This window comes from Triturus cristatus, chromosome 10 (assembly GCF_964204655.1).
Source record: "Triturus cristatus chromosome 10, aTriCri1.1, whole genome shotgun sequence".
Taxonomy (NCBI): domain Eukaryota; kingdom Metazoa; phylum Chordata; class Amphibia; order Caudata; family Salamandridae; genus Triturus; species Triturus cristatus.
In genome coordinates, this window is record NC_140593.1 from 59,431,822 (window position 1) to 59,457,309 (window position 25,488).

Genomic DNA, 25,488 nt, shown 5'->3' on the forward strand with positions numbered 1-25,488 from the left:
ACAAATACAGTCCCCTCATCTGGGACAGGATTCTGTCAGGATTTATGCAGGAGGTCGCGGAGGTCCTCGGGAGCCTCGCACCTACGCGGCCATCTTGGTTGCGCGCTAGGCTCCTCCCTCTTTTCCTTCAAATTCAAAGTATTTTTTAGTTCTCATTGACCATTTATCTAGATGGGTAGAGGTTGAACCCATTTCAGTACCAGATTCCAAAAGTGTCATCAACTGTTTAGAAAATATCTTTCGTAGGGAAGGTTACCCGGAGGAAATTCTCACCGACAACGGTGTTCAGTTTGTCTCTCACGAAATGACTTCATTTTTGAATTCTTGTAACATCAAACACACAAGGACCCCACTTTATCATCCTCAGAGTAATGGGAAGGCAGAAAGGTTCAACAGAGTAGTAGTGGAATGTGTACAGGCTGCTTTTAGATCAAGATCATGTGTCTTTCAAGCTGTTAAGGATCTAGTTTGGTCTTATCGCACTTCACCCCATAATGCTACTAATTTTTCACCTTTTGAAATGATGAGAGGTAGAAAAGCCTCTTCTCAGGTTTACCCTTTTTGGATGGTTAAATCATTTCATCTTGGTTGCGACATGAGGTGTATGTGGGATTCTGCGAGGAAAACCTCGAATGAAGTTTCTTCTAAATCTTGTAAATTTTCCTCTACTAGTAGCACACACAAGCTCAATTTAGGAGACTGGGTTAGAATCAAGAATCCAGTGTCAGTGAGAAAAGGTTATTCAAAATTTCTTGACTCGTTACAAATTGTTGATATGCGAAAGAATGCAGTGAAATTGTCCAATGGGAATTGGTGGAGCACTTCGCGTGTTGCGAAGGATCCCTGTATTTCCCATGAGGTCAGTAAAGTCAAACCCAAAGCTGTGGGGGAGGATAGTGTTAGGAAAAGTTCTAGGATTTGTGCAAAACCACGAAAGTTGCAAGATTATATGTAAATCCATTCAACTTGATTATATGTAAATCCATTCAACTTGTGTTTATATTGATTCTCATGTTCTTTGTCTCTCTTTTTCTCTCTTCTTTCTTACTTCTTAAGTCTTGTTAAAGGGGGGAGGTGTGGTGATGTGCTTTAGTTAATAGAATGTCTGTATATTATGATGTCACTGAGAATGTTATCTCGAGCTGTCTTTGAATTAGAAAGCGTCAGTTGCCTCCTGTGCCTTTGCGGTGTTTGGGGCGGCTCTCTGTATCTCACATTAAACTTCTTCTTTGAACTGCAACCAGTGTCCTTCCTACTTCAGTAACCTATATATTTATGAGTTAAGCAGCTAAAACAGTAGGATTATAGATCTAGTTAAGCAAGCCCTACTGATGCCCTGGCTTCAGGTCCAGTCGAAACCAAGCTATGGGTCCTCCCTATGTTTCCCACTGGACTGGAATGGGGTGAAGGCATGGCTTGGGTGCCTTGGAGTTAAGGAGGGGAGCGTAGTGCATGTGGAGCCTGCTTCCGTCCAGCAATAGTCTATGTTGCGGAGTGTGGGGCCTTGATAACCTCAAAAGAGGACTGTTAGGGTGCTCACCATTTGTCTTTAAAAGCGCTTGGAGCCCTCCTCTCTTCAGGAGAAGTCGCCTGACTTAGATTGTGGCACAAAAGAGCTCTGTTTTGAAGGACAAGAGCTTTTGGCACTTGCCACACAACCTTGTTGGTTTGCAGGTTGAAGTGGTGGACTATTTGGGGAGGGACAAGACCTGCCTATACCCTTGTTAAAAAAAATTCTAGCCTTGACGTGTGTGCAATTAAACAGCACAATGGTGCAGGACACATTAACCATTGGAGTGCATGGGCAGCCGGGACATATTCTGCTGAAGAATGCAGAGATGAACAGGAAAAGCTTTCCCAATATGGTCTTGTTGTAATAGGGATTGGACCACCCCAAAAGAACACCTACAGGATGGTGTGTGGAGCCTTAAAAGTAGCAGCCATTTCTGAACGTAGATGCTTTCAAACCAGTTGCCATGATGGGATGGTGTGGACTCATACAAAATGCTGGTGACCACTGCCATGGGACATTAGTCAAAAAGGGTTTGCCATGATGGTTGCCATCTGCCAGATGGGGTGTGGCGTTCCCTTAACTATCATGCCAGACATGGAATTAGGTTGTGCACAACTGCACACTGCACTGTAGGATTCAGGGGAGCACCTGATTCTGCTTTGCTGTGTTTAAGTTAAGGAAGCTGCCACAGGCACTAACACTCCCTGATGAAGTCTTAGAGGATGCGGCCAGTTGTAGATTGGTTCTTTGTGATGCTCCCAGATCACTTCCTGCTTATTGCAGGTGTTTGACTTCAAAGACAAGACAGGGAGGTTGCAAGAGGCATTTATGGGCCTACACATTGTACCAGTGCCATAGAAATCAACCAGCCCAGGTACAGAGCGGCCTGGGCGGACCTGGTTAACCTGCTTGCGGAAGGATTGGAAGCCTGTCCCAGTGGTGTTTGTCGTTCTCTGTTGGCGGTGGGCCATCTCGCTGGCTATTATCAAGCAGCGAGCTCTTAAATACTCTCCATGATGCTGCAAACCCCAATGGACTGCACCATGCTGACCACAAGCATCTATCCCAGGCTCCTAGTGGCAATCAGTCACTGAATGCAACATTTATTCTGCAACATTTCTAACTTGACCTAAAGAGACGATAGAAAATGTGCCATGTTTCTTTAGTGTTAATGCACTTTGAGTGCATCAATTGTTTAGGAGTTAATCATTTGGCTTTCCCTCCAGTTTTACTTTCAATAGTTTCATTTTTGTGATTCAATAAATTTAGCTTTAGCTTTCAATAAAGGTGTGGCTTGTATATTTGATGTAGCTTGTTTTAGAAAAGAACACAAGTTAGAAAAACCTGTGTTACTGTGTTTTCCAAATCAGGTTCAGAGACTTAAAGAGGTCGGGAAAGATCTGCTCATTTACAGAAAGCTAAGCGGCCTATGCTTGAGAATGGTCAATACGTTGCGTCTCTACACCATGCCATTGTGTGGTCTGGTTAAAGCCCACCAGAAGACAGGCTTGCCTGTTCAAGCACCTAGAGGAGGGCCATGGGAGGTCTACCAGAGGTAGAGCTGGCTTCAGAAGGTTGGGGATGGGTCCTGATGCCTCAAGCTGACTGTAGAAGGATGTGGTTAACTTCAGAAGAGGGGGGTTGGGTTGAAAAGTGAGTTGATTTCAGAAGATTCAACTAGGACTTAGGATGGGTGGGAGAAGCTTAGTTAGGGTGGTTTTGCCTTCAGATGCATGGAGTAGATGCCAGTAGCATGTATTGCACATCAGACATCCAGGTTGGGTTAAAAAAAGTGTGAGAATGTCTTCATATGGACAGGGATGGCTATGGAATGACAGGTTGGATTCAGAAAGTTGGGTTTGACTTTAAAAGTGTGGGAATAGATTACCAATAGATGTGTGGGTTTGCTTCCAGGGCTATGGTGTTATGAGATTGGCTTGAAAAGCGCAGGACTAACTTGAAAACAGTACGTCTGGCTTTAGAATGGCAGGTCTGCAGCAGTAGAGTGCGGCTGGCTTCAAGAGGGTGAAAATAGTTTCAGAAGGTTAGGCTGGTTTCATATGGATGGGTCTGATTTCACAAGAGAGTGGCTTGTTTCATAGGAGGTGGGGCTTATTTCACTGGTAGGAGGAGCCAACTGACTTCACAAGTCCAGCACTGTCTGAGAAACAGAAATCTGGCACGAAAAAGCCAAGGGCTAATTGGCTGGGCTGGCATTAGATGATTGGGGCTTGCATTAGAAATATGGACAGGCTGTTAACAATGCAGTTCAGTTACTGCATTATTACAGACCTAATTGATGCATAACTTAAAAAGTTTGCATGGGGAGTTAACATTTTGGGAGAAATGGGGCTTGCCTATGGGGATGGAGCTGTCTAGTCTTTAAATCCATGGAGTGTTGTCAGTCCGTACTCGCTGCTCAGCCGCTCAGCCACTCACCTGCACTTGGGTCTCCGGCGGATGTGTGGCCGCTGGGATGTAGACCACTTCCTGGACCTCATCTTTTGGACGTGCGGAGTTCTTTCCAAAGAGAACTTGGCCATCTTCACCAGAGGGTGGGAAAGCCACGAAACAGAAACTGGGCGGAGCAGCAGCCATCCTGAGACAAAGGGAAAGAGATGCAATCAGACTTTGGCAAAGACGGACATTGAGGGGTAAGAATTTTCAGGTAAATCTTTGATGATTTGGAAAAGGAAATAACTTAGGAACCTGTGAAGGACCTCACAGAAGTTATATTTTCTAGACAATTGCCTTTACATCTCAAGGTAAGTACATATAAGGTAAATGTGTGTGTGCATATATTCACTGAAAAAAAACATATGTTTCTGGGACGTTATAGTTAGTTAGACATTTCACTCATACAAAACCTGAGAAATTGAGCCGTTATAGTTAGTTGAGCTAACTATAATTCACGCCCCCACAATGCACTGCTGATGACGTCACATATTACATCATTCATGACAAGGTCAGTGACATCACTGATGACATCTCAAATGACATCACTGATGACATCATCTAGTGACTGTGTGTTTCTGTAAAGTTTAAATATGTTTTATCTTGTATAAGTGTCTGAATGGATGATTTAGTAGGTGTGTGACTGACTGTATAAGCGAGTGATTAAACGTGTCTAACTGAATGCATGGGTTAGTGACTAAACTGTGTAAATGTCTGTATCAGTCTGTCAGTTGGTGTGTAAGCGGCTGCATGGGTTGGTGAGTAGCTACATAAGTGTCTATATAGGTTATTGATTGGGTGCCGCTCGTAGGCGTGGACATTTCCCCTGAAACTTCTACACCAGCTTACCGGCTTTGAGGAGTGGACTGGCTGTCGGTGGGGAACGTGTCTCTTTCCCACTGGGAAACCTGCGGCCGGGACTGCGAGGACCAGCGCGCTCCGCGCATTGAATATCGAGAGCACCTGGGCACTCCTCCCGACTCCTCCCCTGCAAAGTACATAACGCCTCGAGGCCCCCGCTTCGCGGGCGCCGCTCGTAGGCGTGGACATTTCCCCTGAAACTTCTACACCAGCTTACCGGCTTTGAGGAGTGGACTGGCTGTCGGTGGGGAACGTGTCTCTTTCCCACTGGGAAACCTGCTGCCGGGACTGCGAGGACCAGCGCGCTCCGTGCATTGAATATCGAGAGCACCTGGGCACTCTTCCCGACTCCTCCCCTGCAAAGTACATAACGCCTCGCGGCCCCCGCTTCGCGGGAGCCGCTCGTAGGCGTGGACATTTCCACTGAAACTTCTACACCAGCTTACCGACTTTGAGGAGTGGACTGGCTGTCGGTGGGGAACGTGTCTCTTTCCCACTGGGAAACCTGCGGCCGGGACTGCGAGGACCAGCGCGCTCCGCGCATTGAATATCAAGAGCACCTGGGCACTCTTCCCGACTCCTCCCCTGCAAAGTACATAACGCCTCGCGGCCCCCGCTTCGCAGGAGCCGCTCGTAGGCGTGGACATTTCCCCTGAAACTTCTACACCAGCTTACCGGCTTTGAGGAGTGGACTGGCTGTCGGTGTGAAACGTGTCTCTTTCCCACTGGGAAACCTGCTGCCGGGACTGCGAGGACCAGCGCGCTCCGCGCATTGAATATCGAGAGCACCTGGGCACTCTTCCCGACTCCTCCCCTGCAAAGTACATAACGCCTCGCGGCCCCCGCTTCGCAGGAGCCGCTCGTAGGCGTGGACATTTCCCCTGAAACTTCTACACCAGCTTACCGGCTTTGAGGAGTGGACTGGCTGTCGGTGTGGAACGTGTCTCCTTCCCACTGGGAAACCTGCTGCCGGGACTGCGAGGACCAGCGCGCTCCGCGCATTGAATATCGAGAGCACCTGGGCACTCTTCCCGACTCCTCCCCTGCAAAGTACATAACGCCTCGCGGCCCCCGCTTCGCGGGAGCCGCTCGTAGGCGTGGACATTTCCACTGAAACTTTTACACCAGCTTACCGGCTTTGAGGAGTGGACTGGCTGTCGGTGGGGAACGTGTCTCTTTCCCACTGGGAAACCTGCGGCCGGGACTGCGAGGACCAGCGCGCTCCGCGCATTGAATATCGAGAGCACCTGGGCACTCTTCCCGACTCCTCCCCCTTGTCTATTTCAGGGACTCCCAGTGAAGCGCAAGCGGGACGCGAGCGGGAAGAAGACCGGGCCGAAGCACGGGCAAAGGGAGGGCCCGTCTAAGCCCATCAAAGACCGACTAAGGCCGGGCTGGGCCCTCTCTCTAAACCCCTGTTGTAAGAAAATTCAATGCACTCCTTTTAATTGTTCAAATTTTAATTGTGGATATATGCGTACATTATCAGTATGATGACTACACGAGCTAGTAGGAATAAAACGGCCATGGAGGCTGCTAATATAATAGGTCCATTAGATAACTTTTTCGTACGGGCAAATTCAGTAATCGACCAGGGGACTGTCTTAATGGAAAGAAGAGTATCCCAAGACTTGGCAATCGCAAAGCGATCGTCATTGGGTCACTTTGCGAATGCTAAAACCCCAGATCAACACAACAAGGAAACGGGAGTCACAGCAACGCATGCAGAGGTGTATAGCATCCCAAACATGGTAGACTTGTCACCGTCAACATCTATATCTGTTTCGCCCTTAGCTAGTACCTCGGATATAGAGTCAAATATACTACAGGAGGATTTGATTTCAAGTCATTCGAGGGGAACTAGAGAGAGCGCTATTGCGAAAACATCCAAAAAGACCCAGATTTGCGTAGAGTCCGTGGAAAAGAGACTAAGTAGGCCTCTCACAAGAAGCAGGGAGGCCCGGGAAAACCATAGAGACAGTGGACGTGCTTCCACACAAATGGACCAAGGCAACATTGAGGTACTGGACGAGGTGATTGGTGCTAGAGAGGACGATGAGGCTGATAGTCGGTTTCTTGAAAAACTGAGAAATCTTTTTAAAATATACCTCTCCCCGATAGAGTCTAGATTAAAACGCATAGAAACTCAGTTAATAGAACTAACCACCACCCTAAGCATTCCCGTTAAACCTGGCATAACGAAGGTAGGGGGTAGAAAGCCAACCCGTAACTATAATAAATCGATGGGTACGCCACTAAATAAATCATTTCCCCTAGTAGTAAAGCAACGGCAAATGCCAAACCATTGGAATTAACAACGCCTAATATAACAACGGTAGTTAAACCTAAACCTAATTCCCCCACAACGAATCAGAGACAGAAGGTAAATGCACCTAAGACCATTAGAAAAGACTTAAATGGAGACCCTAACAGGAGACCCACACTGGATAAATTAGCTATTAATCTGCCCCCTGAAGCTAGACCTTTCGTGGTAGTGATGACCGGGGTCCCGGAGTTGAGTGAATACGCTGAGGAGTCAGTCTTGTCACTAAAAAATAAAGTACAATACTGGCTTAATGTCAATCGACCATTACCCCCACATTGCTCGAGTAAGATACTAATGGTGCGTAGGGTGCCTTGGGTGGGGCAAGGGAGAAAAACAACTCAAGGCGATTGTATTTTGGTTAATTTTGATAACCCACGGGTGGTTGACCACATATGCTCTTGGAATATGCAGCGTATAGAAGAGGGTATTGCAATAAAACGCCTCTCCTTCTTTTACCCCCCCAGGAACTGTCTCGACTCGGACGATAATAGAAATTGGTGCAAAATAGGACATCAAGAGCGGGGAGTAGTCCGGCGAGAACAGGGAAGACAAATGACCAGGGCCACAATACCTTGGGATAATTGGAGAGAAATACCAACTGAAAATAGGTTTGACTGCTTGGAAATGGTAGATTGACTGTCTAAGATCAACAGGTCTACATATGATGGACGAGAGGATCCTAGTAATTTAATTACAAAATTCAATCGTCAGGACCATAGTATCCCAAAACGTAAGATCATAGATAAAGACACGGCCTCGATCGGCCCCCCCAACGCTCAATATCAAAAAGACCAGATACTTCTGAAACTGTAGTCTTTAAACAAACTAACGTTGGCGACATAAGTGAGCCAGCCTGCCATTATTCCCAAAACACTGCAGTGGGGGTCTTCGAGGAAGCTCTTGCACCCATACCCACATATAGCAACAGGCAACTGCTCTGATATCCTTCAAGAATCAGAGTCGCTGGCTGTTGTTTGTGGGGGGGAAGCTGGGTTTCCTTTCTTGGAACATAGCGGGATTGTGGAATAAAATTAAGGATCCCATATTCAGAGAGTTCATCGATAACCACGATGTTATTTGTCTCCAAGAGTGTTGGGAACAGGAAGCAATACATTTACTTGGCTACCGCACCTACTTTGTAACGGCTTTACAGTCTAAGAGGGGTAGATGCTCTGGTGGGCTTACCATTTACATTTCCAACACTGTTAACTTGACTGTTAAACATCAGACCATCGGGGGAAACAACAACTATCAGGTACTTTTCCTTAAACTGGGAGGAAATCAGCATATAACCCTAGTAAATTTATATAATAATACCACAAAGATTGATCAAAAAGGTGTTATGGAAGAACTAAGCAACTCATTGGGTTACGGCATAGGCCCTGAGCCTAACGATAGTTGCATCATGATGATGGCCGATTTTAATTGTCATCTATGCCCGCACAGTAACCTGGGGTTATGTGGAATGGCTAACGTCCTGGGTGACCCCTGCACACACTATGAGCATTCTAGGCTGGGCAATCTTTTTAATAATCTAATTTATGACTGGAACCTGGGTTTTGCAAATGAATTATGCAGTCCCCAGGTCAACTTCCAACCAACTTTTAGTGGAAGGGATAGGCATACTTTTATAGACTATATATTGGTCACTGAAAACTATCATAGCAGCGTCCTGTCGTTCAAGACAGAAGATATTGCATTGAGCGATCACTTCCCGATTAGCTTAACCTTTGACAGTGGGTTGGCCAGTAGACGGGCACCCAACGTAGTCGAAAATTTATACTGTCACGCCATATTACTGGCGAGAACAAACGGCTACGCAATAAAATGGTGCAAGGTAGATCCCACAAATTTTCTCCAGACTCTAATAACGGATCAACTTAGCAATTTTATGCTGTGTCTTGAGGAAGTATCTGACCCAGTTGCCGTCATCGCAGCTTTTCAGAATATTAAAGTACTAATTGGCAATAAATTAACAAAAATAGTCCGGGCAGGTGAGAGACAGAAGGTTGAGGGCTGGTTCAACGTGGAGTGAAGTAAAGCACATACTATGTTGAAACAGTCTCTTAAAAAAATACCTAAAAATCGGCAAGAAATTAGACATGCTAGAAAATCCTATAAAATTGCATTATGAAAATGGAAAAAGGAGCTAAAAGAGGCAGCATGGGACGCTTTAGTAAAGGCATGTAACACGGCAGATAATACCGCCTTTTGGAAAGCTGTAAACACTCCCTTCTTTGTCGAAAGGAAAACTGACTCGATAGATATTGCCATTGAGGAGACTGTATGGGTAAATCATTTTACCCAGTTATACAAAAAAGATGAACTGGCCAACTTAGAAAGTATCTGCCACATACAGACGACTGGTAGCGAGCCTGTCCCCCCTGTCTTTTTCCCACTGGGGATCTATTTTTCCATTGCAGAGACGCAACTTGCATTAATGGAAAGTTCTAATAACAAAGCCCCAGGACCCGATGGAATCCCCATAGATATTTACAAGGATAATATCCCCTTATGGGCTCCGCTCCTTACGAATGTGCTAAATAGCTACAATAATAAGGGATTCCCTCCCACATGGCAGGAAGCGATAGTGGTCCCCATATTTCAAAAGGGAGATCGGAGTGACCCTAAATGTTATAGGCCCATTTCGTTACTCGACTCCCGGATGAAAGTGGCAGGAAGAATTATCTTAAACAGACTGCAAAAGTGGGCCAAAGATGGAGACGTTCTGTCCAAATTTCAATATGGATTCAAGCCAGGATTGGGAACCGTCGAGCAAGGACTCAACTTGGCCATATTGATTGGTAAATATGTCGTGGCAAAACAAGGTAACCTGTTCTTGACATTCGTAGACCTTAGTTCGGCCTTCAATTGCCTGAGCCACGATATTATGTGGGATACTCTAACAAGTCTTGGCATTGACCTAAACATTCTTAATTTCATCAAAGAATTGTATAGAGGGACAGGAGCAAAGGTGCGTTTCGGCAAGAAAGGTGAATGTACAAATAAATTTCCAATATCGAAAGGAGTACGACAGGGTTGCATTTTGGCACCCTTTCTCTTTAATCTGTACATTAATGGTGTGGCAGACTTTTTAATGAGTTTAGATGTAGACTATCCCAAAATTGCCGACATGGCGGTGCCGATTTTATTGTACGCAGACAACGCTGTTATAATGGCAAGAACCCAAGTAGGCCTCCAAAAGGCGTTAACAAGTTTCTCAGAATACATGAGATCCAGAGGCCTAAAAATAAATATTGGGAAAACATTTACCATGTGTTGCTCAACAAAAAACAAGATATCCTGTAATACCTTCCTAGAAAAGACTAAGCTAGAATTAACAAGCACCTTTTCATATCTTGGTATTGTTTTTAATAAAAGAGGCACCTGGAATACTGCAGCTGGCACCAGGAACCTTGCTTTTGCGCGTGCGATGGGAGCAATAATACAATTCGCTAACAAACTGGGGGGCAGACCAGCCCGAATTTTGCTGGACTTTTACAAAGCTAAGTGTGTATCAACTGCCACTTACGGAGCTGGTATCTGGGGGGTTGCAGACTGCAGGGAGATTCAGGTGAAAGAAAATTCCTTCCTACGTTATCTTCTTGCAGTCCCTAAATCCACCTCCACATACGTTTGCCACAAGGAACTGGACATAGTCTATATTGTAGACCTAATCAAAATTAGCCCCATATTGTTGTGGCACAAGGTATGGACTTCTAAGGCTACCGCCTTTAACAGAGCAATCATAGCGGACTGTATTAAACATGAGGGAGCTAAAAACATCCAGTGGCTCTCCTTTGTTAAGGATTTTATGACAAACATAGGTCACCCATTATACTTCCTCACTCCCACTACCTTAACTACAATCTCAAGGAAAGTCTTGAAAGAACGTTGTCTTAACTACCTTGAGAATCAACGATGGCTTGTCGAGGGAAAAAAGGCTTCTGTAATTCAACATCACTTATTACTACAGGGCCCCGGCTTGCAGTTATACTTATCCCCAGAACTGTCTAGCTATAATAGAATGCTACTAGCACGGCTGAGAACTGGTAGTTTTTTCAGGTTAATAACTTTTCCAGCAATAAATGATTGGTCGATCAGCCTAACCAATTGCCCATGCGATGAACGTTCAGCACAATCCACTATTCATTGTGTTCTGTTCTGTAAATGTTACGCATGGGGGAGAAAGAGATATTTGAAACCCCTGTTAAAGATATGGGGATTAAGACAATGCAGGCCTGCGTTTTTCAAGTTACTTTTACTGGAAGATGAAATTTGCATAAACGCTGTATCGAGGTTCTTAACATTTACTATTAGATGTAGATCCTCCATGGCTTAAACTTAATTCGGGTTTTAACATTATTTACCTAAATTGTCATGTCCCTGGAATTTTTACTACGGATTTTTTTGTGTTTTATTGCTTGTATTACTTTTAATGTGCTTTTATGATTTTTCTTCTAAATCGAATAAAGCTATCTTTGAATTGAATTGAATTGATTGGTTGTCTGAGTATCTGTATGGGTGCCTGAGTGTCTGTGTGAGTAGGGGGGGATGTGACTCTGTGCATAGATGCGTGAGTGGGTGATTCACCAGGTGTATGGTGTAGGGTGTATGGTGTAGGGTGTATGGGTTCAAGAGTGCATCTGTGAAGGGCTGTATGGGTGGGTGAGTGTGTGTATGGGTGTGTTGGTGAGTGAATGGATGTTTCAGTGGTAAATGTGTGAGTAACTGCATATGTGAAAGGCAGTATATGTGAGTGTTGGAGTATATAAATGACTATATGTGAGAGTGAGTGACTGTGAGAGTGGCTGTATGGATGAGTGTGTGCTTGTATCATTGATTGTATAAGAGAGTAAGTATGTGTTATTATCTGTATGAATAAGTGAGGTGGTGTGTGTCTAACTGTATAGGTGAGTAAATGGAAGTGTGATTGATTCTTTGCATGACTGAATAGGTGTGTGAGTAACTCTATGGTTGAGTGGCGGTGTGTGAGTGTCTGTATAGGTGTATGAGTGCAAATGATAGTGCTGTATTGATGAGTGACTGCATGTGTGAGTGACTGTATGGGTGAATGAGTGGATGTGTGTGTAGACCTAGGACACAGTGACTGGGCATGTAGTAATTAGTATTGGTGTGTTTATGGTCCTGGAAATGGTAGTCTGTATTGTAGAGTAGGTGTATCAAAGGTTATATATGGGAGTGTGAGGAGGTGCATCAGATTATCACATGGATGATGTCATCAGTGATGTCATTTGAGATGTCATCAGTAATGTCACTGACCATGTAATGAATGATGTAATATGTGACATCATCAGCAGTGCATTGCGGGGGCGCGAGTTATAGTTAGCTCAAGTAACTATAACGGCTGAATTTCTCAGGTTTTGTACGAGTGAAATGTCCAACTAACTATAACGTACCTGAAACCTATGTTTTTTTCAGTGAATTTCTATGGGTTTTCAAATGCTAATTTCTAACTATAATGTCCCTGAAACATATGTTTTTTTCAGTGAATTTCAAAGGTTTTTTAAATGCTAATTTCTAACTATAACGTCCCTGAAACTCGTAGTTATTTCAGTGAATTTCGAAGGTTTTTTAAGTGTTAATTTCTAACTATGCCTACAGAGGTAGGACATGTGCAGAAAGAGGAAAAAAGGCGCAGCAAGAAGCAAGCACAATGCAGAAAGAGGCAACAGAAGTCCAGAAAGACATAGAAAGGTGCAGAAAAGAGCAAGAGATATGCAGAAAGAACCAACAGAGGTGCAGAAAGAGGCCTTGTTGCAAAGTTTTCCTGCGCCCCCAACTTTTTGCTGACTGGTACTGGTGGTAACTGACTCTGACTAACCAGGCCCGGAGCCAGTGCTATGCTAAAAGACACTTAGGGCCATGTTATCAAGAACGGCTATAACATTATCACCGCTTTAGCGGCAGGAAACTGCCGCTAAAGCGGCGATAAGGAGCTTGATAATATGCCCTTGAGAATTCCAATAGAAGTCCAGGATCTGGTGTGAAGGACATCAAACCTGGGCTTCTATTGGAATTCTCTAGGGCATATTATCAAGCCCCTTATCACCGCATTAGTGGCAGTTTCCAGTTCTTGATAATATGGCCCTTAGAATACAGTGAAAACATCTACATACACTAGGGTACACTATGGGTTGGGGTACCCCTGTGATTGGCATTACCTCCCCTGTAAGGCCCTAGTATATAATAGGGCAGGGGGATTAAAAATACCTCTAAGTAAAAGGTGCAGAAAGATGCTTCTTTAAGTAGTAGTCACGTTTGCAGGGTGGTTGAGAAAGGGTGCTGGGCCTCCGATCAGCGCTCATGAATTCCGCTGTGTAGGATTTACAGGATGTACCAGGAGGACTTCTTGGCCCCCAAAGTTCCTCAGGAAAATTGGACTTCATCCCCCATCCCGTAGTGTGCCAGGAGGCGTGTTTGCAGAGTGGTGGTGAAAAAGTGGCATGGCCTCCGAAGATGTCTTAGCAATCCCACTGTGTGGGACTTACTGGAGGTAACAAGAGGGGTAGTTTGCTCCCAAGGACATCCTTGAAGGCCAACTACCCCTCCTATTACCGCCAGTAAGTCCATCACAGCAGGATTGCTAAGTTCTTATAGCAGGCCACACACCCTTTGCCCACCACTGTGCAAACACTCTCCCTGGTGCGCTTTTGGATGGGGATTGAAGTCCCTTCGCTGCTGGGGGTCCTTTAGGGGCCAACTAACCTACCTCTTACCTCCAGTAAGCCCCACACAGTGGGATTGCTGAGAGGTGGGCACATGCTTCGTCTCTTTTTTCCACCACTCTGCAGACGCACCTCCTGGCGCATTCTGGGTTGGGGGATTAAGTCCCCTTGAATCCTGAGGGTCCCTGGGGGCCAACTAGCTGACCAGGTATCTCCAGTAAGCACCACAGAGCTGCATTGCAGAGAGGTGGTCCGAGGCCATGCCCCTTTTTACACCACTCTGCAAACGCGGTTCCTGGCGCACTGCTGCTCGGAGGATGAAGTCTACTTGTGTCCTGAGGTCCTCGGGACACAAGAGGACCTCATCGCCCCACATATATATATTTTACCTTAGTTAGGCCTGCTTTGAGTGGAGAAGTGTAGCTCACTGGTGTGGAGAAGTGTAGCTCACTGGTGGAGAAGTGTAGCTCACTGGTTAGAGGAGGCATACCCTGAAGCAGAGGTCAGACCCGGGACCAGGGTTCAATTCCCGACACGGCAGGGTCCGGAGCCAAATTGTCCAAGGACTTGATAATTCTCGCTTCGGTGCCCACTCTAAGCATGAGTTCACACTATGCAGCTCTGGGCAACAAGCTTGCTTAATCTCCACAACGGCCCCCCGCGGCGGGATGCCTGGCTTTCACCTTGGGGATGCCCAGTATGGGTTATCTCACAGGGAAAAACCAGGACGGGTTCCCAATGCAAGCGCCAAGATGCCCAAGGGTAAGTTGAGCGCTATATAAGAACACATAATAATAATAATAATAATAATAATAATTTTCTATAGACCAAGCATTTTTTTGGTTTGCCAATAACTTTGGCCCCGTTTGAAGAATCTTCACAAAACTTTTTTTATTTTAAAAGTTCATTCATCTCAGCTTGTTTCTGGAAAGTTTCGGGATGATCCATCAAGCAGGGATTTAGAAACAAGGGAGGGCCCAAAAACACAACATTTCCATGCTTTTTTCATAGACTTCTGTAAGACAGGCTACAGCAAAAACTGCTGAACAGAATTAAACCACATTCGGCAGGAAGCTAGATCATGGTCCGCAGATTGTGCTTTTTGTGATTTAGTGTAAATCCATTCAGTAGTTTCTGAGATAATAAGGCCAATATAATATAGATATTTGGACGATTGGGCTCGCAAGAGCCTCCCGAGCCTCGAGCGAGTGCGCAAATTAAAAAATGGAGCCCTGTGATCAGCCGAAAGGCCCATTTTTTCCCATGAGCCTTCATGCTCTTGCTGGAGCATGAAGTTTACCCCAAGTCTCGCGAGCACTCTAATTGGCTGGCCGTTAGAGTTTAAGAACTAAAATGGCCTCCATTACTGTTAACTGTGAACAATTGCAGGTGTCCCCATAGATTTGGAATGGAAGTCTCTAAGGCATAACTGGTGTGATGGAAATAAATTTATATTGTTCCAAAAAAAAATGTACAATCTTGCAGGACTCTCACAGGATCGTGAATAGAAAAAAGGAGTAGGTGAATTCTAAATACACTTGTAGAAATGCATATTGTGGCCTTTGTTATTCAGAGGGAATGTGTAATAGCTAAATACTGTGATGAGTAGAAGGTTAGTTCTTTTTTTTAAAATGTTACGATCTTGCGAGACTCTTATGGGATTGTGAAAATAGGAAAGAGGCTGTGATCTTTGAATACACTCTAATATGTAGACTTGTTACTGTAGGAAGGAGTCTTACTGGAAATGGTGTTTATCAGGATCTACTATTTACACCCATCAGCTTGAGAAGAGTTTTGAATAGAGAGAAGGCTCGCCCCACATCCTACTATGCACAGCCGTCATACAATAGAGGGGTCTCAACAGAGTCTCAAGTCCCTCTGCACACCCTACTACGGACACCCATCAACTTAGAGAGAGGTCTCAAAGGAGAGGTTAGTTCATCCACATACCCTACTACGCACAGCCGTCTTTTGAGAGAGAGGAGTGAAAGGTGAGGCCAGTCCCTCTCCACTCACTACTACACATACCCTTCATTTCAGAGAGAGGTCTCAAAAGAGATGCCAGTTCATCCACACATCCTACTACGCATACCCATCATCTTAAAAAGAGGTCTCAAAGGAGAGGCCAGTCGCTCCCCATACTCCCTACTATGCACGTCCGTCATCTGAGAGAGAGGTGTGAAAGGGGTGGCCAGTCTATCTATACACCCTATTTTGCACACCCTTCATCTGAAAGAGAGGTCTCAAAGGAGCGGTCAGTCAACCCACACACCCTATTATGCACAATCTTCATCTGAAAGTGAGGTCTCAAAGAAGAGGCTGGTTACTCCCCAAACACCCCACTATGCATACCTGTCATCTGAGAGAGAGGTCTGAAATGAGAAACCAGTCCCTCCTCACACCCTACTATGTGTACCCATCATCTTAAAGAGAGGTCTCAAAGGTGAGGACAGTCGCTCCCCATATTCCCTACTACGTACATCCGTCATCTGAGAGAGAGGTGTGAAAGGGGAGGCCAGTCTATCTATATACCTTATTTTGCACACCCTTCATCTGACAGAGACGTTTCAAAGGAGAGGCTGGTTGCTCCCCAAACACCCCACTATGCATACGCATCATCTGAGAGAGAGGTCTGAAATGAGAGGACAGTCCCTCCACACACCCTACTACACACACCTGCCAACTGAGAGAGAATCTGAAAGGAGAGGCCAGTCCATCCACACACCCTCCAGGCCTGGCCTTGCAGCCAGCCCCCCGCCCCCAGTTTGCATTTATGTATGAGTCTGATGACACTTTCACTGGGGCGAGATTCTACCTGCCGCTTTTCAGTTATCCTGAGGAGCCCTGCACTGCCCCGCTGTGACCAAGGACACGTCATACTGGAACCACCAGGGAAAAATCCAATGTGGGAGCTGTAATACTCCAGATAGGATGTTCTTTCTTAAAAATGTTATTGCAGTAAAACCGATGAGATGCTCCCAGCTCACATAACATTTCGTAACTGCCCCTCTTAGATGCTACACTTCCTAACCTTCCAATTCCTATGTTCTAATCAGAACATTAACATTACTACATCATAACCATAAAAGTCTGTCGCTATACTGGACCATACAGCATTAGGCAATTTGGACATGAGTAACTCTTCCATTACTCTTTCCTTTGTAGTGCATTGACATAGATGACATGTTTTTTATCACTTCTTCTACTTGACTATCTAGTCGTGGGAACCACATTTTTTTCTCTTATTAAGTTTTTTGTTGCCGATATCCCTCTGTGACTTTCATGAGCTAGATCAATTACACGTCTTTGTAAACCTTCCGGAGTTATCAATTTATTTCCCCTTAAAAGTACTCCAGATGATGCAATTGCTAACTCTGAATGTATGTTTTTTAAAGCAAGGATATCACTTCATTTTATATTTATTTGAAATAATGTTGCAGTGTTAATGATCCTCCATTAATTCTTAAGTATAATTTTCTTCACTTCTCCAAGAGTTTCATCTTTGTTAGTCATTTCAATTAATTATTTTTCTGAAATGATTTCTGGTACTGTAGATCTGATAATGAAACATATATAGTCTTCCGCTTCCAAATGTCCTTTTGACTGTGCTTCAGCAGGATGCCTAGATAAAAAATCTGCTGGGTTAAATTCTTTCCCTGGCTTGTGAACAATCTTATAATCATAATCCATTAAACACATTCCCTATCTCTCAATATGTGGTGGCATTTTTACTTTTGAGTTTTCCATATATTGTAATCAATGCTTGATGATCTGTTATTATAACAAATGGTTTACCAAATATGAATTCATGGAAATACTCACATGCCCATACAACTGCCAGACTTTCTTTTTCTGGTTGTGAATACCTCCGCTCTACATCAGTTAAACTTTTACTAGCATGCAAGATCACATATTGAGGGGTCTCCCTCCCAGGTTTGTACTGTACTAGAAGTGCACCAAGTCCTACCGAGCTAGCATCCACGTCTAATTCTGTGCACAACTGTGGATCAAAGTATTTCAGATTAGCTGCAGCTGATATATCGTGTTTTATTTGTTTAAATGCTTGCTCACAGTTTAAATCCCAAATAAATCTTTTACCCTTCTTTGTTAGTTCTCTAAGCGGAGAACTTGTGGTAGCATAGTCTTTTATATACCGTGAACAATAACTGGGCATTTCTAGAAAATGAATGCAATTTTGATATATCTTTAGGAATGGCTATTACATTTAGAGAAGATACTTTTTGGGGATCAGGTCTCATACCTTTGTGAGAGAATATGTGTCCATAGAACACTAATTCAGGTTTATATATTTCACATTTTCCAAGATTGAGTGTTAAGCCAGCTGTTACAATTTGTTGACAAACACCATTTAAAGCTTGATCATGTTCCTCTTGATATTTTCCAAATATCAAGACATCATCACTGTAATTCATAGCATTTTTTACTGGTCTTATTAAATATTGTATGGTTTCCTGAAAATTTCAGCAGCTGAACATATACCAAAATTCAATCTTTTATATCTAAAAAGACCTAAATGCGTTGAAAATGTTGTTATGTACCGAGACTGATTATCTATCTCCAACTGGAAGTATCCTTTGTATAAACCTAATTTTGAGAATACAGTTGCACCAGAAATACTACTTATCATTTCATTCAAATGTGGACCCGGATATCTCTCTCTTTCAATTGCAGTGTTAGCTATTCTCATTTCCACACAAATTCTTATATCCTCCGTATCTTTTTTTGGGACTACTACAATTGGAGATATCCATGGTGTTGGTCCAGACACTGGTTCAATGATGTCTTGTTTAAGAAGTTCATTTATTTCTTTCTCAACCTTCGTTTGTAAATGTAATGGAACTCTCCAGTAGAGTTTGTGCAAAAGGTTTTATAGCTTCATTAATATACAGTGTTATTGATTTGTCTTTTAACTTTCCTAAACCTATGAATAACTGTGTGTATTGTTTTAGAATATGGTGTTCTGTTGTAACATTACAAGTCATTGCTAACAGACCCATAACCTGAGCCGTGACATTGCTCAACAAACATGGTCCTGGAACTTCACAGTCTAGCACATGAATTTATTTCTTCTTTACTGCTTTTCTATCCATAACATATAGTTTCTTCAAATTATCCTAACCATCGGACAGGGTTTTTTGCTCCCCACTGAAAGACACTTATGCAGGATGGGGTAAGAGATGGCCATTTCTCCATGTTTTGATATAGAGTTACACAAATTATGTTACATATTGTACCACTATCCAACACAAAAGGAACTTTTTGAGAACCCACTAGGATATCCACAGTCGTTGTTTTCTTAATTTCTTCTCTTCTAATCATGTTGATTTGCATAAATTCCTTTTTTTTCGACATCATATACAGTTTTTCTAACTATTCTGGTTCTTCATCCTCATAATTCTGTTCGATACTTTGCATTTGTCTTACATGTTTAACATTGCATACTTTTCTTTTATATTCAGGGTGTATTTGTTTGCTCCAATTTTCTTTTTTGTTCCATGTCAATCAATCAATCAATCAAGGAATTTGTAGCGCGCACCACTCACCCTTGAGGGTCTCAAGGCGCTAGGGGAGGGGATGCTGCTATTGCTCGAACAGCCAGGTCTTGAGTAGCCTCCTGAAGGTTAGTAGGTCTTGGGTCTGCTGTAGGAGGATGGGGACGGTGGAGAGGGCGCAGTCGGCAGAGCGGAGCTGGCAGTTCAGGGTGTAGAAGGTGAGTCGTCTGTTGACGTATGTTGGTCCGGTGTCTTGGAGAGCCTTGTGTGCATGGGTGAGGAGCTTGAAGGTGATCCTCTTGTTGACGGGCAGCCAGTGCAGGTCTCTCAGGTGGGGTGTGATGTGGCTGTGTCGTGGGATGTCGAGGATCAGGTGGGCTGAGGTGTTCTGCATGCGTTGCAGTCGTTTCCGTAGTTTGGCCGGGGCTCCCGCGTAGAGGGCGTTTCCGTAGTCCAGCCTGCTGCTGACAAGGGCCTGGGTGACCGTTTTTCTTGTGTCGGTGGGGATCCATCTGTAGATCTTGCGGAGCATGCGGAGGGTGTTGAAGCAGGAGGATGAGACAGCGTTGACTTGCTTGGTCATGGAGAGTGTTGAGTCGAGGACGAACCCCAGGTTGCGTGCGTGGTCGGTGGGCGTTGGTGCTGTTCCTAGGGCGGTCGGCCACCAGGAGTCATCCCAGGCTGAGGGGGTAGAGCCGAGGATGAGGACCTCCATCTTGTCCGAGTTCAGCTTCAGAAGGCTGTTCTTCATCCATTCGGCAACGGCTTACATTCCTTCGTGTCTTGGCGGTGAAGGGGTCCTTGGTGAGGGAGAGGATCAGCTGTGTGTTGTCGGCATAGGAGATGATGTTGAGGTCGTGCAGTCTGGCGACGTGGGCGAGCGGGGCCATGTAGATGTTGAACAACGTCGGGCTGAGAGAAGACCCTTAGGGTACGCCGCAGATTATCTTGGAGGCTTCGGAACGGAAAGGGGGGAGGCGGACGCTCTGGGTTCTGCCGGCGAGGAAGGAGGTGGTCCATTCAAGGGCCTTGTCTCGGATTCCTGCGTTGTGGAGGCGTGTGCGTAGAGTGCGGTGGCAGACTGTGTCGAAGGCGGCTGAGAGGTCCAGGAGGATGAGGGCCGCGGTTTCTCTCTTTTATCTTTTTAAAATTTGCATACACTTGTAAAGTGATTAAATCGTCCACTTTCTCTACATTGTGGACCTAATGCTGGACATATTTTTGAATGTGGAAAAGAGAATCCACACCATTAACACAATTTTTTTTCTTTGTTTTGTATATCTGTTCTTTCAGAATTTATGTCCTTCTTTATCACTTGTCGGACTTGCTCCACAGTATTGATTCTACCTTGTTCCATATTGTCAGCATGCTTTTGTGCTTGCGCTTCTGTTCTGGCCAGGCGAAGTAGTGTTTGTAAATCATATGTTTTTTTCTAACAATTTTGTTTCTGAATTAGATAGACAAACACTCTTGAATTATTCTTAACCTTGTTGCTTCTTCATTATTAAATTTTTAAAATTCACAAAAAGTAACTAGCTTCCTTAGTCTTGTTACGTATTCATCCATAGATTCATCTTCATTCTGAAAAGCTACACTGAAATTATATCTCTCAAAGTCAAGATTTCTTTGTGGATTAAATTTGTTATTTAGACATTGAATAAGTCCTTTATATGTTGTCCTCTCTTGTTCTGGGAAAGTGACGATTAGGTCTTCAACATCATCACCTACTAAGTTGAGTAAAAGATCTTTCGCCTGCTTATCCGTGTGCTTTTCACACGTGGCACTTAAAAAATTGTTCAAACCATCTTACCCATTTTTCCTAACTTAGTGCAATATTTTGCTAATCAGCCAAAAGAAAAGGGAAGAGTCTTCTGAAAATTGAACTTGATACACTTTCTGAGTTTTCCTCACCATTGTATGTTTCTGTGTCAGTGTTAATATTTGTTTCACTGCTTGACTCTCTGTCAGACAATATAATTAAATGAGGGAAAAATAATAATAGTTATAATATCTTGAAAGTTTATTTGAATCAATGTAGACTTGACTTTATAACTGTTTCTCTTTTCTTATTTCTCTTTTTTTATATATATTTCTCACTCTAAGCAGTCTTAAATGAGAAAGAAAAGAAAAATTACTTTCCCTGTCTTTAAAATGGCCCCCAAAATCAAAGATTTCCTCAGAAAAAACCTTTGCCTCACTTATGTGAGTAGCGTCTTTTAGATTTTTATACAGGCATTTGCCCGATTTTAAAATGCGGCTATACAATGCGTGAGTAGTGTCTTCGTTGCGTGAGGAGCGTTATGTGCTGCCTTTCTAAAACAGACACAGAAACTCCAGCACTCGAGCACAAACAGCAGTATCAGTCTTTTAAATAAAAAATACTTTAAAATTGTACAGTCTTCACACGCCGCACTTGATTTAAAATAGCTACTCACTGCGTATAACTTATTTTCAGAAGCCCAACGACGTCAAAGAACTTCTTTACTTTTCTTTGAAACCATCAAACTCAGAGTGAGTATGAAAATAATTTATATCGCATGGATATCGATCCCATCCTCGTCGCCATATGCAATACTCCAGACAGGATGTTCTTTCTTAAAAATGTTATTGCAGTAAAACCGATGAGATGCTCCCAGCTCACGTAACATTTTTTAACTGCCCCTCTTAGATTCTACACTTCCCAACCTTCCAATTCCTATGCTCTAATCAGAACATTAACATTACTACATCATTACAGGAGTGACCACCATCGGTGGGGACTGCATGTCCCAGAATCCCCTTTGTTAAAGTCACCTGAGCCTCATTTTACCGTTCTTACTTAAGGCAAACTACAGTCCAGTACACCGGGGGCTGTGCCGGTAGACACTTTCACTGGGGCGAGATTCTATCTGCAGCTTTGCTGTTATCTTGACATTATGAAAGGGGGCTGCTTTGCTGAAATTATTCACTGGGACGAGACTCTACCTGCTGCTTTGCTGTTATCCTGATGAGCTCAGCACTGCTCCGCTGTGACCAAGGACACAATGTACCGATATCACCTGGGGAAAGCCACCGCGGGAGCTATAACCACCTGCATGTCCTACAACCCCAATTGTTAAAGTCAACTGAGCCTCAGTTTACAGGTGCTACTTAAGATGCGCCGCAGTCTCGCAGCGCGGGACATGTGCGTGGTGCACGCGGGCCGCACCCACGTGACGCCCAGGCCCAGGCCATGGGTCCTGAAACAAGGATCTTCCACTTTTCACTTCTGTATTGTGGGACGAACATACCATAGAACCTGAACGACATTTGCCCTCCTGCCCCGACCGAAATGTGCTTCTCATAAAGGCCACAGTACCAGCACTTCACAAAAGGAGATTAGTGCATTTTCTATGACAGTGCCAGCAATTCACAGAGTGACCGCAGTACATTTAGTGTGAGTAGCTGCACTTCAATGAATGACTCTAGCACATTAAGTGTGAGAGTAGCTGTGTTTCACAGAATGGTTGCAGTACATTTAGTGTGCATCTAGCTGCACTTCACAGAATGGCTAAAGTGCATTTAGTGTGAGAGAAGCTGCACCTCACAGAAGGACTGCAGTACATTTAGTGTGAGAGTACCAGCACTTACCAGAATGGCTGCAGTACATTTAGTGTGGGACTAGCTGCGCTTCACAAAATGGCTGCAGTATATTTAGCGTAAGAGTAGCTATGCTTCACTGAATGAATGCAGTACATTTAGTGTGAGAGTACCAGCAATTTACTGAATAGCTCCAGTACATTTAGCGTGCAACTAGCTGCACTTCACAGAATGGCTGTAGAACATTTTCTATGACAGTAGTAGTACTTCACCGAATGACTGCAGTACATTTAGTGTGAGACTAGCTGCACTTCACAGATTAGCTGAAGTACATTTAGTGTGAGACTAGCTGCGCTTTACAGAAGGACTCCAGTACATTTAGTATGATAGTAGCAGTACTTCACAGAATGACTGCAGTATATTTAGGGTGAGCCTAGCTGCGCTTTACAGAATGACTCCAGTACATTTATGATAACAGTAGCAGTCCTTCACAGAAGGACTGCAGTACATCTAGTGTGAGACTAGCTGCACTTTACAGAATGACTCCAGTACATTTAGTATGACAGTAGCAGAACTTCACAGAATGACTGCAGTATATTTAGTGTGAGACTAGCTGCACTTTACAGAATGTCTACAGTACATTTAGTATGCCAGCAACAGTACTTCACAGAAGGACTGCAGTACATTTAGTGTGAGACAAGCTGCTCTTCACAGATTAGCTGAAGTACATTTAGTGTGAAACTAGCTGCGCTTGTCAGGTTCCGAGCCGTTGGTCTCGCTATCGGGCATCGAAATGGCAAACTCTGGAACAAATTACATTACCCAGAACACTTAGCGCTGACGCGCCGTGCGTCAGGCAGCATCAGCGTCAGAACCCGGAATAAGAATCCCGGATGCCAGGCCTCGCGGCCGATTATTGAAGTTAGGTCTGTGACTCCTCTGGACGCCTCCTGGTGTTTCCCTGCAGCGGTAAGAGTGTCGGTGGACACAATTCAAGGACCGCTATTTCCCTGGCACCCGGAGACGAATTCTTTGGTGAGCATTGACTCCCCTGTTGGTGGAGACCGGCAACTTCCGCGGTCTGATGCAGGGGAGTGTTGGTTCCGGTAGTGGCGCTTGGGCGGCATGAATTCACCCTGTTGGTAGAAACCGAGCGCGGTTTCGTGCAGGGTGATTGTAGCGCCCGCGAAGCAGGCTCATCTAACAACAGGTAACCCTGTATTGAGTGCGAAGGTAGCAAAGTGGAATGTCAGTGATACCTAAGCAGGTTCGATACTCAGAAGGGTGATTTTCTTACGTGACATTGAGTAATCGTGAGAGAGTGTGTGTCTCAAATAACATTGTGTCTTGGATACGCACCGTGCTCTCCCTTCAGTAGAGATTACCAAAGAACGAGACATTGCTAGTCGGGGCTTCCTGAGGGAAAGGTATCCTCAGGGGAGTATCCGCGAATATCCAACTGGAATCTTACCGCTAATCATCTGTGTGAAGTAACACAGTTCAACAGCGACCAAGACTAGTTTGCTGTATTGGGAAGTGCAAAAAACATAGCGTTTCCAGAATAAGGGTAAAAGGAGCACGTGAAGAAAACAAGTTGGCCATTTGTTAACACGCTCTATTTTACTACCTGCCACATTTGTCGCGGCTGTGTTAGCAGCTTACCTGAAAAACCACTAACCTGACTAGAAGACAGCAGGGACGATGTTCGAAGAAAGGTCCTTCCTCCCGATAGCGCGGCTTCCCCCAGAGAGGAAACAACTACTCTGGGAACTGGCGCCCCACCGGGAGAGAAGGGAGTGAAGGAACTGGACTGGAAGATAGTGCGCTGGAATCTTCGACGAGCCTCTGAGGTGTCGGGGCCTCGGGGAATGTCGCACCAACTAGAAGGGAGCACAGGCAGACATCAGTATACGTCCCCCGGCCTGCAATGCCTACTACCCTCTTTTGAGAACCCCAATCGTTTTCCCCAATGCAGCTTACCTCCAGGAATGGGGAAAAGGATGTTGTAGTTCCTCGGACACAATGTACTCAAGGAAGTAAAAACAGGTAAGTGATAGGAGGGACCGGTACGAGTGCGAGTCCAGTCGAGTCGTCCTCCACTGAAGTCTTTCCTGGCCGGTACGCTGTTCAATTCACAGCGTGCAGCTAGGATTCCAAATATCCTCAATACGAGTCAACGCTGTTATAGGCACAGCGTGAAATGTGCAACTCTTTCTGACGGAGGGTTTGGAAGCTGTACTACGCGTTTTCAAGCACGCGTATCAGGGCCTAAGTACCTAGTAACAAGGCGAACAGGTTCTGTTCTCCTAAGGGAAGTTTGCTGGTGAGGAACCAAGGGTCTCGTGCTCCCGAGGAGCCCTACCTGTTCCTATCGCGATGTCGTCAAGAGTGAAGCAAGCGCCCGACCTCCGGCGGGGAAACACCTTCCGCCCGGCGCTGTCCTGGACTGACTGAATTCTCTGGAAGCAGCTTGATCGCAGGGTGAATCTGGAACGTAGTTATCACGCCCGACCTCCGGCGGGGAAGCACCGTCCGCCTGGCGTGCTGGAACGAATTGGATTGTCAAGCCCCGCT

General features: G+C 44.7%; 1 protein-coding gene across 1 annotated transcript in view; it reads right to left on the bottom strand.

Moving 5' to 3' along the window:
- Nucleotides 1-25,488, bottom strand: part of SCRN1 (secernin 1) — a 98,313-nt gene that overhangs the window by 60,967 nt on the left and 11,858 nt on the right. The window contains exon 2 of the mRNA XM_085630414.1: nucleotides 3,953-4,112. Coding sequence (XP_085486540.1) covers nucleotides 3,953-4,111 — 159 coding nt within the window. The 5' untranslated portion in view covers nucleotide 4,112. The remainder of the gene's footprint in view (nucleotides 1-3,952; nucleotides 4,113-25,488) is intronic.